This window comes from Zosterops lateralis, assembly GCF_965231275.1.
Source record: "Zosterops lateralis genome assembly, chromosome: 3".
Lineage (NCBI taxonomy): Eukaryota > Metazoa > Chordata > Aves > Passeriformes > Zosteropidae > Zosterops > Zosterops lateralis.
Window position 1 is genome coordinate 84,830,147 of NC_139764.1, and position 16,982 is coordinate 84,847,128.

The window sequence follows — 16,982 nt, forward strand, 5'->3', positions numbered from 1 at the left end:
TAGGACAGTAGACAATTAGAGTCTTGCCCTCAGGTAACTAAATTTTATGGGCTGATGAAAGGTGCTGCATTTCCTTTTGCATGAGTTCTGAAAATTAAAATTCAAAAACCAGATGATCAGTTTCTTGTCTTTCTGATATGCACTTGGGCAAATCTGTTAAAGTTACATAGAACCATAAAATCTGTGTTGGAGAGGACTTAAGATCCTTGAGTCCCACCTCTGTCCCTGTGCAGAACACCCAAATAATCACACCATGTAAATGTAAAGAATCACACACATGGGAGAATTGACCTGAGAACACTTGTGAACTTCCCTAGGGAGCTTGTTCCAGTGCGCAACCACTCTCTGGAAGAAGTACCTCTTTCTAATATCCAGCCTAAACTTCCCCTGACACAACTTCAGGCCATTCCCTCATGTACTGTCACTGTCACTACAGAGAAGAGATCAGTATCTGCCCCTCAAGAGGAAATTTTAACTGCAGTGAGGTCTCCCTTCAGTCTCCTCCAGGCTGAATAGGGCAAGTGACCTCAGCCTCTCCTCATCTGGCTTCTGTAGTAAAATAGCAAGCACCCTCTTTTGCTTCACCTATGTGAGTTACAAACTTCATTTTCAATTCTAACTAAAAAATCCTCACAGGCAGTTTAAAACCACCTGACACGTAAGCGAAAAGATCTGTCTTGCAATGTTTTTCTTGGGAAAAGCAAATCCAGAGCTGCCTTTTTTTTCTGTGGTATTCCTGTAAAATTACTGTGACAACCAAGTTTTTCAACAGAGAAAAGTGCAGATTTTAAGTGTAGATTGGAGTTTATACTACTGCATATTTATAATACTGCGTGCAATACTTGAAGATCTGTTTAATTTGTGATTCTCTAGCAGTTTAGTGACAGCACATTACATGAGTTTAAAGGTTGGATCTGCAGTTTTTTTCCAACCATAATGATTCTTTGTAAATGAAGTTACTCATACAGTTTGTAGTCTTTTTAATCAATGTGTTTCTTCCTTTATCCCCTTGGAAGAAACATGGATCACAATCTCATTATGTAATGAGCTAATAAAGGCATATCTCATGAGTGAAGTATGCTGAATTCAGTGTAGTATAACTTGGAAGTGAGGATTTTTTGTGCTTGTGGTAACCTCTATGGGCTAATTATTCTGATCTCGGACTAATGATGTGTGTAACTTGCCTGGTTTACTGGCCCATTGTGGTGTGGATTTAGAGCTAGTCTAAAAAAACAGATTGTGGATTAGACAGGCTTGATTTCTGAAAGCACTCACAATATTGAAGTAGTATGACTACTGTTCTAGAATGTCTGGGAAGGTTTCTTTTTAGAGTTTGAGTCTTCAAGGTGTTTTTACAGTCCTGAATGTTTTGCTCTTGGCAAACATGAGAGTTCATAAACAGAACTTTTCTCCTCTTGCACTGCCATACTAACTCAGTACACTAAACAGTAGATACTTTTTAACACTGAAATATTTTTCCAAAGAATGAATTCTATTTAGGTATAATTAGTGATTCATAATCAGATTCTAGGTGTTGATACTTCATTTGGCTTCTATACCGACTTTAGGAAAAAATGCTGAGGTAGATTTCTTTGGAGCACGTGGGCACTGTGAGGAGTGCCCTAGTCAAGATAAGAGGTCACAGACTTAAAGTTGGGAATGAATGTATTCATGGAAAGGTGTTAATTACATATATATGTCTATATGGAAAGGTGTTAATTAGTGATGCAGAATGGGGCCAAGATGAAAAAATGCCAAAGATTACAGGATCACATAAGTACCTTTACTTATTCCTTCAAAGGTGCAATTTTTTGTTGGCACAAGCAGTCTTGGTTGGTAGCACTTCTGACATTTTGAAGGCTTAGTAAGTTATTCCAGGATACTTTTCTTGTGGGGTGCAAGCACTGTAACACACTGCTTCACAGTTTTTAGTTTTCTAATGGACTTCTGCAATGTTCATAGTATAAGATAACATGTTCTAAAGAGTGTTCAACTTATAATACAGAGAGCTGAAGGTTTAAACTTTGAATTCTCTACCTGAAATTGGTCGTCTTTTCATACCATTGCCTAATCAGTCCAATTGATTTTGATCAGCTGTCATAATGTTTTCAAAACTTGACAGTATTTGTCAAGACATGTGTTGAGCTTTACGTTATGGTCACTTGTGCAAAGTGACATGACAGTATGACTGTTTTGGTTTAGCATCTACTCAGTTAAATATCTGTTGTAATCTCCAATTAGTACTTCTTCTAAAAAGGGAGCATAAACTGGTGCTACTATATTGCTACAGCTTGTTTTGTTTTGTGAATTAAGGTCAGTAACAACCATGTCTTTAATCTGTGATGTTCTTAGGTTAATAGCAGAAGCTGATGCTGAGTCCAGTGATCAAAATATCTTTAAATTAGTTTCATTTGATATAGTTTTTTTTTAACAACCTATTATTGGGTGACTTAGCTTGCTTTTATTCACTATGCATTAGGCTAGTGTGCTAGTATTGTATATCACTTGCATACAATTGATTACTTTTAGTCTTTTGGTGTTGCCGAGTTGAAGATGGATCTGAAATCCTTGGTTTGGAAGGGTTCACTTTAAAGTCCTTTGGAGTTCACAAAACAGTAATAGTTTGTATGCTGGCTGGTGAATTTTACTAGCTTTTCAATGTTTGAAATTAAGAGCTAGAAAGAGAGGAAATTAATGTTTTATTCTTTCCTTTGAATTACTGTGTAGTAAATTAAGTGCCAATGTAACTGTCTCTTCATTGAATTCTTCTTCCTAGCTCTGTACTCGATCATTCTGTTCTGCGTCTTTCTGTGGATTCCCTTTGTCTATTTCTATTATGAGGAGAAGGAAGATGATGTTGGCAACACATGTGCAGTAAGTTCATTCTAGCAAATGCACCAAGCAATGAAAAGACAAATGAAGATAGCCAAAATATGAAAGCAAGAATGATTTTTTTTTTTTTTAACTCAGAAATGGTATTAGTATTGTGATATTTAAGTCTATTAGTGTAGTTCCATAAAGATCCTGGAGCAGCTCTTAGTAAGACATAATCTGATATTGTCTAGTCTAAGTGCTATGGTCTCACATATAATGTAACTTTAGTGAGATAAGTAATGTCCGTATTTTCATAAATCCTTTAAATTTATGTTAAAGTTTAAAAAACTTTATAAAAATTCTTTTGAGCAAGGTTTCATACACAGAAGTTGAAACTTCTTATGTGAGACTTTTCATAGAATAAAACCCATATATAGTGACAGCTTCTAAAGCAGAGAATTGGAAGATGGTTCTGATTCTGAAATAGGTACTCAAATTTAGTACTAGTCTTTCTACTGTGGTAGAAGCATTTTTTTCTTGAAGTAGGCAGTAGTAATTTACCTGAAGCTAACATGTTTACTTTTGTAATGCACTGATTTGAGACCTCCCAGGGAATACAGTAACTGCATGCCAATAAGGTGCAAATGAAAATACTTTTCTAAAAAATCTTCTAATCAATTAATCATGACTTTTTTCCCCTTCAGTTTAGTTGTAACCTTAACATAAGAAGACTTTTAATAATAGCCATAATATAAAGTATTAGTAGTAAGTATTTTCTTTGAGTGTATTTGCACTGAATATATCCAGGCTTCCAGCCACAGCTGCTCAAGTGCAGAGCTTATGATGGAAGCAGAATTCCATGCCATTGTTCACAGTTCTCAAGCTATGAGACTCTTCAAGAATGTATACTTTATGGCTTATATATAAAATTATTCATGCTTTTTATGGAGGTTTTTTGTAGAATACCTATTATGCTAAGTATACTTTTTCATAATTTGCACAAATCCCTTTATATTCATTTTATGTCATTGTATTAACTTTCTCTTCAATATTCAGCAGGTTAAAACTGCACTCAAATACACTCTGGGATTCATCACAATTTGTGCTGTTCTTCTGTTAATTGGGTAAGTATTTATATGGAGCACTGTTCTATGCAAGATTTATTTATCAGAGTTCTGTTCTGTGCTTCTAAGAGCTAAATTATGATGCACTCAATCTATATAATCAACATTAGCTTAATCACTAATAGAGTTTAAGTATCTTGAGAATTATGTACCTGAAAAGTAAGAGTTTAATGGGAAGATAAAATGGTTTTCTTAATTGTGGAGGTACTTGTGCTTCCAAGCTGACTGAACATGCAGTGAGAATTATATCAAGGACATGGTGGCTTTGACACAACTACATCAGTGCTGTTTAACAGGGAGTAAAAAATTTCATGTTCATTTGGACATGAAATTTGTCCATGTTCAAATTTTGTCCATTTGAACATGGACAAAAACTATTTGTCCATGTTCATCAAATAGCTTTTTGCCTTTCTCAAGTGCTTTTTCTGAAATGGACATTGTAAAACGGCCTTTTAGGAAAATGATTAGATGTTATGTGCTTTACTTTCCATAATGGAAATGTTGTCTGAAGAATATAAGTGTAGTGTGGGGTTATACTTGAGTTAATTGTGCCTTGTTTGATAAAGCTTTTGCTGACATTTGTGTAAAAGGCAAATGTTACTGAAGTGAGTAAGCTGTTTGCAGCAAGTGCTGTTGTTCTGAAGCTCCAAGTAGTAGCAGAAAATCGATTTCAGATCACCACTAAGCATGACATGCACACCAATACTGAATCTTTCTAACGTCTGCTGTATCATAAGCTTTTTAGCATTTTGACTGCAGCAATAAAGTTGGTAAAAATTGCAAAGTGTATGCTAAAATGATCCATATCAAAGTACTGGAGCATGAAGTAGACACTGGAGTGAAATTAATGCTTCCAGTTTTATTCCATCTTACTGAAATATTGTTTTAGTTTTGATAAAAGTTAAAGGTATATTTCTATCAAGTCTCATGTCCTTTTAAGTAAAAGTAAGGTATTTGCTCTTATAAGAGATTGTAGGAGTTTATTACCTTAATCATTATCTAGAAAAATAACTAAAATTTTTGGCAAAAGCTGTTTCTGACAGTTAGTTCACATCCTAGGTATAGATAGATGTATAATACATCCAGTTTAGAAATCTTGGTAGTGTGTCTAATAGGTGTCAGCTGAATACTCAGTAGCTGTAAGCATGTTCGTTCCTCTCTCCTAGTAAGATAGAAAAGGGAAATTCTTCTATTTCCCCTTTAAGTGAGACTGCAAGAGCCCTTTCAAGGGGAAAAGGCTTGGTTTTAGAGGCAACTGAGGTGACTGTGCTGAAGAAAAATGTGAACTCTATTTCTACTATAGTTATATATAGATTAAGTGGCAGTGCTTATGTGTATGCTTTTTCTGAAGAAGTTACCTGTCTTAGTCAGCTGTTCTCATAGCAAGGGCAGGGAGTGGTCACAGCAAGTGACCAGTGTGACAGGGAAGAGAAACATGTTGGAGCTGAAGCTTCTGTATGAGTGCTTTGACTGAATGTGGTAGTGAAGACTAGTCTTGCAGTAGTGAGGGATTCTCTCACTGGTAATTAGGATCTGTGTTAAAATAGTCTGGAATTTTATGTACTGGGTTTAACTCTAGGTGTCTAGGCTTAACGGACTAGAGTGCTCCTGCACACAGTTTATGGGAGTGAGAGAGGTTGGAATATTTCCTGTGAAGTGCCTAACAAATAGTCTTTCTTCCTGTGCTTTCTTGACTAGTGTCTCATAGGCAGACAGCCTCTGTTCTGATTGGTTTAGGAAGTAATATATGATTACAACGGGTCAATAAATAGTTTTAAAGGTCAACATAAGAAGGTTTTTGCCTCTTTTCTGGTCAGCTATCCTCAAATGAATTACAAAAGCTATGTTAAGCTCAAAGTTTAAGTGTCTTATTCTTACCAGGATATTGCCCTTGCTCTACTAGAGATCATTATGACTATTTTGAGAAACAAATCTGTTTTGTTCCACATAATCTTGGAGGTTTTTCTGACTTGATAACACAGCTCAGTGAGCAGGATGTTATTGTCCAAAGTGTTATCAGGAGTAGTATTTGTACCTCTTACTTTACTTGTATCTTACAAAACAGTTGTCCAGCAAAAATGTGCATGTGTGTAACACTTAAATCCTCTGCACACAAATAACTTGTTGCAGAGTACCATTAAAAGCAAAGTATAGGGCAAATTTATACTGGTGTACTGGTATACAAAGTTTTACTTGTCATTCCTTTCCCTTCCCATAAGTTATGTACTTTCTCTAAATGTTATGTGCTTGTCAAGGGGCTTGAGATGCTGCAAACTACATTAAGGCACCCTTAAGTAGTCTAGCATGAAACAAAATGGTTGTTTTTGAGGCTAATGAATGTTTGGTTCCAAAATGCATGCTTCCATGTATGTGTTTGGAATTAAATTGGTTACCTTAAATTTTTTAGAACTATTAGCTCTTAAAAAGCTATGAATATATCTAATTATCCTATAAATAGTTATGCAAATTATATCGCAGCAGAACTCACTTAAGGAAATGAGTCTAAATCTGGTGTGTTGGAAAATAATTTCCTAAGGATGACAGTTAATGATACTCTTTGATTTAAGGATAAACTTTACCCATCTACACTTGTGTATTAGCCCTGCCAAAAGTGAATAGTTTTAAACTGCTTGTCTTGTATTTACTTGCCTTGTTCTGCAGCTTAGATATTGATCAAGATTTTAATCATAATTTACTCAGGATGTGTTTCAAACAGCATAGCAATTTGCTTCTATTCTTAAAATTACCACAGTTAATAATTTGATTTGTGTCCAGAACTCCAAGTATCAGACATCACAGCTAAACTGTTTTGTTTGCTTTCATTACCTAAATTTAAAACTTGTGTGTTCCTTTCTGGGCCTTTCAAGTGCATGGAACTTGAGCAGGAGCAGAATCAGATGCCCATCTCCTTCAGTCGGGGTTTATCTGAGTACTAATTGAAAAGTATAATGTATTCAGTAGCCCCTGCTCTGATTAGTGTCCTTTAATATGGTGGTTGTGGGTAGTTCCAGAAAAAAAAAAAATCCTATTGTGCTCAGGGGGCAAAAAAGCAAGCAAGTTATAAATATCCTAAAATGTTCTTCTATCTTGTTTGCTCCCTGCATGTGGTCCACAAATGGCAAATCCATAGTGGTAGTAAAATAAAACGGACTTGAGCTCAGTTACGTTCTCAGTCTCCTCTTTTAACCATTATTATACAGTTATTTCTTTCTATCATTTGTAAGTAAAGATATTGCCTCACTTGGCTTTAATACCTGTGTCTTTATTTTGTCTGGATGCTGTTTTACAGAAAGAATTACTACTAGAGGCAGATACAAGAACTAAATCCTAAGTCAACAAGCATGTGTTAACTTAAGCAAATGCTAGTGCTCAGTCTGCCTCTTGCACAGTCAAGAAGCTTTTTTTAGAAATTAAAATCTCGACTTTTAAAATGTCAACTTTTTTTTGGCAGAATATCACTTTGGTTTTGATGTGATGATTATATGTGCACACAGTTGGTTTAGCCCTAACCTTTGAAACAAAAGTGTATGTTTTGTACCTTAAGACTGCTCCTGGACTATTCATATTTGTTTGGGAGTTCAAGCAGGGATCTAATTATGTAGTCTTTGTCATACAAGTCCAAATGATACTTGTGAATGTTCTTTATGGACTTCGGTTTGAGTTCTTTCATTCTTTGCCTGAAGTGTTTCCCTTCAAATCTGTCTTCCTTATGACTTGTAGACATTCTATTTCATGTCTCAAAGCTATGGTTTGTGGTTTTTTGGTATTTAGAAAAACAGAGGTACTGTTTTTCTAGCTATTACAAACTCAACTGTTTTGTCTGTAGTGGTGCTGAAGAGTTATTCTTTTAGTTGACTTTAGATGATGAGCCTTACAGCAGGAAGCTTTCAGCTAGGGGACTGTTTTACCTGACATTGCTCTCTGAGCATTCTTTGTTGTCTGCTTATTGGAAGAACAAAAAACTTCTCTGCAGCTCAGTTCTCTGGGCCAACTACAGAACAAAGAATGGAATGGAGCAGATGCATTTAATTGTATTAATGGAAGCTAAATGTGTCCCTTTATATTTTAATACTTTGAGAAATCATTATTTTATTTTGGCTTTTAGAAGTGCATAATTATAAGAGAATTTGTCTCAATTGATGCTTAAAGTTTATTTGCTCTTTTGCATATGAATCAAATCAGGATAGTAAATCATTTGTCTTTTAATGATACTTGAGTGTAAGGTCCTTGCCTCTTTTAGGACTGGTAAATAGAAAATCATTTGTTCATTGACTTCAGACCTGACTACACACACTGACATGTACTCTGCTGATCTAAATGCAGCATTTGAGGGGAATGTGAATGAAGTGGAATGCTGCCTTTTCTTCAGGAGTTAATAGATTTATATTTTCTCAATTAGGAAGTAGAATTCCTATTTTGCACTAATTAGGGTAAGAAAGATTTTTTTTTTTTTCCTGTATTACAGTGCTTTTGTTCCTTTGGATATTCCCAACAAGAAGAATTCTACTGAGTGGGAGAAAGTGAAGCTCCTGTTTGAAGAATTTGGAAGTAGTCGTAAGTTTGATATTTCTTCTGAGCTTTCCACAAGTTGCTACTCTGCTAACTTCTGCCACTTGTTCACTGACTGATCAAGATAAATAATTTCCTTGATAGCAGATTTGTAACTTTTCTCTGACTGCTTACCTACAGTAATTTACAATAAGATTGTTCTTCTGTTCTCAGAAAAACAAAAATTAGATTAATCTTTAAAAGTAGACACTGCCAACATCTCCTGTCTGGACTTCAAATACAAATCCCCATTTGAGAGCAAGGACTGCAGTGTTGTCTGCTGATATTTATGGTGGGGTGGGGGGGTACTTTCTTCCACAGTCTTCACTTAACTCAGCTCTTAAATGCTGCTTGGATGCTAAAATTCACTGACTTTGAGGGTATGATGAGTATCATGTCGTGACAGGCTTCAGTCATTGGCCTAATGAAATGCAGTACTGCTGTTCACTGTAAAAATGAGATGAGTGGTTCTGTCTATTTAGACAGGCAAGTCCTGTGGGTGTTACAACTTCTCTTTGCTCTTAATACTGATCTCTTCTAAAATTCTCTGCATTTGTTATATTTTAGACTAGAGCTGTTTGAAAAGGCCAAACTCCAAGGAATAGTATTTAACACTTAGGTGATGTAGTTCGTGTGCTTAGCTACGATATGTTTTCAGGGTAAAGGTGTGAAGGAAGTGTTTTATAGGTGAGCTAAGACAGACTTGATGTCGCTTCTCAAATGTATTCAAAAAAGGGTAACTAAAAATGGTCTAACAAACATTCATCCCTGCACATAAGTACTCTAATATAAGCCATCCAGAATGCACATGAAAGTTGTGCAAGTTAACACAGTGTCCTGGGTTGACAGTGCTCTCTATCCCATAATCCCATATCGTGGACTCCCTTGTTATGTCTAAGAGGTGTTCCGTCCCCTTTAGGGGGGGCGGGCACTGGCCTCCTGGCTGGCTCCGCTGCTGCTTTGGCTTTGGCTTCTGCTTCTAGGCGCTTGCTGTCTTGCAATTTTCTGCTAGTTTCTTGCCCTTTCGTTCTTTTGGGTTTTTTTCTTCCTTTCTTTCTGCCGCCTCTGTGCTCTGTTTGTTTTTTTTTTTTTTCTTCCTTTTTCCTCTTCTCCCTTCCCCCCCCCCCCCCCCCCCTTTAAGATTTAGGACCGGCACCCGGAGCTGATCTGGCTGGAGGAGTCCGAGGAGGATCGCCGGGGCTTGTAAAAGAAGCTGCGCGCCCTTCCCCTCACAGTAACCTGAGCTTTTTCTGTTCTTTTTTTCCCTTGTGTCGGGGAGTGTTTATTCATTTGTTAATAAACCGGTTTTTTCCACTTTGTGCTCAAGAGATTCCTTCCCAAACCCAGGGTTGGGGGAGGGGTGGTAGAGGTTTTGTTATTAGGGGATTCCTTGAAGGTTCTCCCCTAATTCAACCCAAACCAGAACATAATTTTGGTGCGTTGGCCCGGGAACCCGAGTCAAAGAAAGTGGAAAAAACCTTAATAATAATACTGGTGATTCTAATTGTTTGGTGGGTGTATCAGGATGCTTTTTTCTGGACTCGTAATGGCAGTCGGGGTGAAAGCCTGTCAATATTTCTGGTCCCTAGGGTTTTTTGAGGTTTTATTACCTCTGTGGTGTCTAGGGTTATTTCCTTACCCGGAGATAGCTTTAGCATTTCTTCTAATGCGTAACTTATGTTGCCGTGGGGCACTAACCAGAATATTGACCGGGCTCGGATTGTTTGTGATTGTTTACAAGAAGGTTGTAAATATGTTTGATGATTCGTTGTTATGGTTGGGCACTCAGTTTGTTAGGGGAGAAGCAGGGGAAGAGGTTTTTCAGCCTCTGCTTTCCCTCTTCTCCTTTGAATTGTTTATATCTTTATTAGGAAATGTTCAGTTTCCCCTGAGTGTCAAAGAGACCATCTTTCTGACATTTAATTTAATAAGCATTCTCTATATTGTCTGCAGTTTATATAAATTGAAAGCTGAGATTTCCAAAGGGGCTAATGAGACTTCTGAGTTACCAGCAAACCCAAGTAGGAGAAATCTTGAGTGGAGTGGGAAATGGGAAGATATGGGCCAAATTTTAAAGGAATTTTCCGACCCTATAGCCTGGGACTTTCCATCTGAACAAATTCAGAACCCAGCCGAGGTGGCTAAGTATTTGAAAGAGAGGTGCCAGGGTAATACCAAGGAGAAAAGGATTATTACAGTGAGCTGGGCCCTGGCACATGTTTATCGCACTCTCTTAGATACTGAAGGGCAGCAGACAGAAAACAGGGAACAGGGAGATAAGCTAGTTACTATCCCAATTACTCAGGCTGCAGCTAGTATCCCAGGCTCCAGGCCAGCAGTTGAATCAGACAGCAGGGCTCAACCGAGGGCTGTTGCTGCTAATAGAAGAGGCGGAAAGTGTACAACTAAGACCGATCGCAAGGTGGAGGATGATGATGATAATCCAGGAGAAGGACCTTCACCAAAATCAGAAACTACATCGAGGGGTGTAGATTCTGGAGCCAATATTGATTCATTTTCCCTAAAGGACCTTCGAGGCCTGAGAAAAGATTACAGACGACAACCTGATGAATCTATAATAAGTTGGTTAGTCCGCCTTTGGGATGCTGCAGGGGAGGCTACAGTTCTGGATGGCACTGAAGCGAGGCATTTGGGATCTCTGTCGCTAGACCCTGTTATTGATCAGGGCATGATGAGGGAGGCTAGCCCTCACAGCCTCTGGGAACGGATTCTGGACGGTGTAGCACAAAGATACCTGTGTGCAGATGATCTTTATTTGCAGCAGACACAGTGGAGGACCATAGAACAGGGGATCCAACGTCTGAGAGAGATGGCAGTAGCAGAGCTCATTTTTTCAGATGACGTAACAACTAGGAATCCAGACCTGGTAGCATGTACCCCTGTAATGTGGAGGAAACTTGTGCGACTTGGGCCATCTGAATACGCCTCTGCCCTAGCAATAATGAAGCGAGAGGAGACAGATGAGACTGTGCTCGATATGGCGAAAAAGCTTCGAGCATATGCTGATGCTGTACATGGCCCAACTCATGCCAGAATTGCAGCTGTGGAAACACGACTGCAGAAATTAGAGGACAAAATAGAGGAGAATCATAGGAAACTCAGGGAAGAGATTAAGGAGGACTTCCTCCAAATCTCGGCTGTGCAAATTAGAGGCCCTGGTATCCAACGCAGGCGCTCCTTTGATGGGGAGAGAAGGTACACCCCACGAGCTGAGTCATGGTTCTTTTTGCGTGAATCTGGAGAGAACATGAGGAGATGGGATGGAAAGCCCACTGCTGCTCTGGCACAACGGGTACGTAATTTGAAGGAAGGTAGGATTCAAAGAGGAAGTCTCAATAAACAGAGAGCAGCTCCAGTTATTCGCAGCCAGGATGTCAAGTATGATGTCGATGATGACATGTCCGATCCCCTTGAAGGAACCTCTAAGACATATACCCCAGGGAAGAAGGATAACCATGCTTAGAGGGGCCCTGCCTCTAGCCAGGTAGAGGTTAGGGAAAATCGGGTATTTTGGACTGTGTGGGTTCGTTGGCCTGGCACATTGAAGCCACAAGACTATAAGGCTTTGGTTGACACCGGCTCGCAGTGTACCTTGATCCCCTCGAGATGTGTAGGGGCAGAATCGATTTCTATTGCTGGTGTGACTGGGGGATCACAGGACTATACATTGGTGGAGGCAGATGTGAGCCTGACTAAGAATGAGTGGAAGAAACACCCTATTGCGACCGGCCCAGAGGCCCCATGCATCTTGGGCATAGATTACCTCCGGAGTGGGTATTTTAAAGACCCGAAAGGGTTCAGGTGGGCCTTTGGAGTAGCGACTGTGATGGCAGAAAGTATTCGACAGTTGAACACCTTGCCTGGACTGTCCGAGAACCCGATCACCGTAGGACTTATGAAGGGAGAAGAACAAGTAGTACCAATTGCCACTTCAATAGTGCATCGGCGGCAATACAGAACCACTCGAGATGCTGTGATCCCCATCCATAAGATGATTCGAGAGCTGGAAAGCCAAGGGGTGGTCAGCAAAACCCACTCACCCTTTAATAGCCCCATCTGGCCGGTGCGGAAATCTGATGGAGAATGGAGATTGACTGTGGATTATCGTGCCTTGAATGAAGTGACTCCACCTCTGAGTGCAGCCGTACCAGACATGCTGGAACTGCAGTATGAGCTGGAGTCCAAGGCAGCGAAGTGGTACGCCACTATCGATATTGCAAACGCATTCTTCTCTATTCCTCTGGCAGCCGAATGCCGGCCTCAGTTCGCCTTCACATGGAGGGGAGTGCAGTACACCTGGAACAGACTGCCCCAGGGGTGGAAACACAGCCCCACCATCTGCCATGGGCTGATCCAGGCCACACTAGAAAAGGATAAGGCCCCAGAACATCTACAATATATTGATGATATCATTGTGTGGGGAGACACAGCAACAGAGGTGTTCGAAAAGGGAGAGAAAATCATCCAAATTCTCCTGGAAGCCGGCTTTGCTGTTAAGAAAAGTAAAGTTAAGGGACCTGCTCGAGAGATCCAGTTCCTAGGAGTGAAGTGGCAAGATGGACGGCGTCAGATTCCTACGGACGTTATTAACAAAATTACAGCTATGTCCCCTCCAACGGATAAGAAGGAAACACAAGCTTTCTTAGGTGCTATAGGTTTCTGGAGGATGCACATTCCGGAATACAGTCAGATTGTGAGGCCCCTTCATCTGGTTACCCGCAAGAAGAACGATTTCTATTGGGGTCCTGAGCAGCAGCAAGCTTTCACCCAGATCAAGCAGGAGATTGCTCATGCTGTAGCCCTCGGCCCAGTCAGAACGGGACCAGATGTGAAGAATGTGCTCTACTCTGCAGCTGGGAGTCATGGTCTGTCCTGGAGCCTTTGGCAAAAGGTACCTGGTGAGACCCGAGGCCGACCACTGGGATTTTGGAGTCGGAGCTACAGGGGGTCTGAAGATAACTACACCCCAACGGAAAAGGAAATCTTGGCCGCCTATGAGGGAATCCAAGCTGCTTCAGAGGTGATCGGTACGGAAGCACCACTGCTCCTGGCACCCCGACTACCAGTGCTAGGGTGGATGTTTAGAGGAAAGGTTCCCTCCACCCACCATGCCACCAGCGCTACCTGGAGCAAGTGGATTGCCCTCATTACACAACGCGCCCGAGTTGGGAAACTGAATCGCCCTGGAATTTTGGAAGTAATCACGAACTGGCCTGAAGGTGAAAGTTTCAGCGTCGCAGATGAAGAACAAGAACCAGTGACTCGGGTTGAGGAAGCTCCGCCATACAACCAACTGCCGGCAGAGGAAGCATGTTATGCTTTATTCACCGATGGTTCCTGCCGCGTCATAGGGATGAGTCGGAGGTGGAAAGCAGCTGTCTGGAGCCCCACACGACTGGTCGCAGAGGCCACTGAAGGAGAGGGTGGATCCAGTCAATTTGCTGAACTCAAAGCCATTCAACTGGCCCTAGATATTGCAGAAAGAGAGAAATGGCCAAGGCTCTATCTGTATACTGATTCTTGGATGGTAGCCAACGCTCTGTGGGGATGGCTGAAGAAATGGGAAGAGGCCAACTGGCAGCGTAGAGGAAAACCCATTTGGGCTGCTGAAGAGTGGAAAGATATTGCTGCCCGGTTAGAGAAACTACCTGTGAAAATTCGCCATGTAAATGCCCATGTCCCCAGAAGTAAAGCTAATGAGGAGCAGCAAAACAATCAGCGGGTAGATCAAGCTGCAAAAATAGGAGAGTTGAAGATAGACCTAGACTGGGAGCACAAGGGAGAGTTGTTCCTAGCACGATGGGTCCATGATGCCTCAGGTCACCAAGGTAGGGATGCCACCTATAAGTGGGCACGAGACCGAGGGGTGGATCTAACCATGGACAGCATTTCTCAGGTTATCCATGACTGTGAGACGTGCGCTGCCATTAAACAAGCCAAGCGGATGAAGCCCCTCTGGTATGGAGGGCGGTGGTCTAAGTACAAGTATGGGGAGGCCTGGCAGATTGATTACATCACACTGCCTCAAACCCGCCAAGGCAAGCGCCATGTGCTGACCATGGTAGAAGCCACCACGGGATGGTTGGAAACCTACCCTGTGTCTCATGCTACAGCCCGCAATACTATTCTGGGCCTTGAAAAGCAGGTCCTTTGGAGGCACGGTACTCCCGAGAGAATTGAGTCAGACAACGGGACTCATTTTAAAAATAATCTTATTAAAACCTGGGCGAGGGAACATGGCATTGAATGGGTGTACCATATCCCCTACCATGCACCAGCTGCAGGTAAAGTGGAGAGGTACAATGGGTTGTTAAAAACCACCCTGAAAGCATTGGGTGGGGGGTCCTTAAAAAACTGGGAACAGCATTTAGCGAAGGCCACCTGGCTAGTTAACACCCGAGGTTCTACCAACCGAGCGGGTCCTGCTCAGTCTCAGCTCCTTAATATAGTAGATGGAGATAAAGCTCCAGTGGCCCATGTTAGAGGTTTGTTGGGAAAGACAGTATGGATCAACCCTGCCTCGAGTACAGGCAAACCCATCCGTGGAATTGTCTCTGCTCAAGGACCAGGTTATACGTGGTGGATAATGCAGAAAGATGGAACAACACGATGTGTACCTCAGGGAGATCTGAATGTGGGGTGAAACAGAAGGAAACGTGTAAGTGTCAAAGGTTTGAGCAAGTAAGATGAATGGAAATGTGTAAGTGTCAAGGGGCTGAGTAAGTGAGATGGAAGTTTTTTTTTTTTATTGTGTGTCCACGATATGGGATAAGGGGTGGAATGTCCTGGGTTGACAGTGCTCTCTATCCCATAATCCCATATCGTGGACTCCCTTGTTATGTCTAAGAGGTGTTCCGTCCCCTTTAGGGGGGGCGGGCACTGGCCTCCTGGCTGGCTCCGCTGCTGCTTTGGCTTTGGCTTTGGCTTCTGCTTCTAGGCGCTTGCTGTCTTGCAATTTTCTGCTAGTTTCTTGCCCTTTCGTTCTTTTGGTTTTTTTTCCTTCCTTTCTTTCTGCCGCCTCTGTGCTCTGTTTGTTTTTTTTTTTTTTCTTCCTTTTTCCTCTTCTCCCTTCCCCCCCCCCCCCCCCCCTTTAAGATTTAGGACCGGCACCCGGAGCTGATCTGGCTGGAGGAGTCCGAGGAGGATCGCCGGGGCTTGTAAAAGAAGCTGCGCGCCCTTCCCCTCACAGTAACCTGAGCTTTTTCTGTTCTTTTTTTCCCTTGTGTCGGGGAGTGTTTATTCATTTGTTAATAAACCGGTTTTTTCCACTTTGTGCTCAAGAGATTCCTTCCCAAACCCAGGGTTGGGGGAGGGGTGGTAGAGGTTTTGTTATTAGGGGATTCCTTGAAGGTTCTCCCCTAATTCAACCCAAACCAGAACACACAGCACCCAGGAGAAGTCAAAAATAAGTCTTGAGGAGGTATTAGACAGCTATGGGAGTAAGTTCATTAGTGGTTTTTCAGCCATTTTGGTGAGTGTAACTTCTGTGAGCTTGTAATAAAGATAGGAGTCTGTCCTGGATCCTGCAATTGGGATAAAGATCTGCCAAAAAGTTCTTCTATGTAAATTTTTTATCTGAGTTATAATTGGTAACTATGTTTACTCTTTTTCTTCTTTCTCATGAACTTAAATCTTTCTGGAAACTAATTTAGAAAAGTGTCCTTATACATCTACTGTATTTTCAACATGTTCTTGGCTTTTTTATTTTTTTTTTTTTGCAGATGGCTTGACTGCACTTTCATTTTCCATTAGTTCCTTGACTGTGATTGGAATGCTGGCAGCTATCACTTACACAGTAAGTTGTTACGCGAAGTTCTCAGATTTTTACTTTCATGATACTTGTGGTTATCTCTGGTGGTACCTGTGTGGAAAACTTGTCATCCTAAAAAGATTCAGCAGTGTCTTTAGCTCTGGATTTTCATGGTTTGAAACATTCATTCTGAGTTCTAACTTTTTGCTGCAGGTTTAAGGACCAGTGTTTAAGTACTGAGCACAGATCAGACTTAATTTTGATGTGTTTATGCAAGGAGATGTCTCATTACTTATGACTTGTAACACTGTCACTGACTTTTCTTGCTCTTAAGCCTTTTTCTCCACCCTGATGTAGAGAATTACACGTTGCACTTTTTTTTTTCATTGAACTGTAGCATACCCTAGAGTTGATACGGAGCTAAAGTACTTCAGCTCTTTCTGAGAGGAATTTAGAAGGGTTCATTCTGTAACCAGTTGTTAATGGTATGATTAAAGTTCTGTTAATTCAACTGCTTGACTCTTGCTTTTACATACCAAGAAAAGGAGGTGTTTTAACTTACTAGCTTTGGACAACATTTAATGTTTGTGGTCATTTGCTTTCCCAATCTGTTCTGTTTATTCATTCAGTTAATAATCAGTGTGCTTGTAATGCTACGTGTCTTAATTTGTCATCAAGGTAAAATTTTGCAGCAAAGAAGGAGCTTAAAAGCTTAAGATAACTGA

General features: G+C 40.8%; 1 protein-coding gene across 2 annotated transcripts in view; it reads left to right on the forward strand.

Moving 5' to 3' along the window:
- LMBRD1 (LMBR1 domain containing 1) overlaps positions 1 to 16,982 on the forward strand; it is a 72,799-nt gene that overhangs the window by 12,573 nt on the left and 43,244 nt on the right. Inside the window, exons 4-7 of one of the 2 annotated variants that reach the window (XM_083856293.1) lie at positions 2,777 to 2,874; positions 3,871 to 3,938; positions 8,404 to 8,492; positions 16,229 to 16,302. In XM_083856293.1, coding sequence (XP_083712419.1) covers positions 2,777 to 2,874; positions 3,871 to 3,938; positions 8,404 to 8,492; positions 16,229 to 16,302 — 329 coding nt within the window. The remainder of the gene's footprint in view (positions 1 to 2,776; positions 2,875 to 3,870; positions 3,939 to 8,403; positions 8,493 to 16,228; positions 16,303 to 16,982) is intronic. The other variant, XM_083856294.1, reaches the window with a different exon arrangement.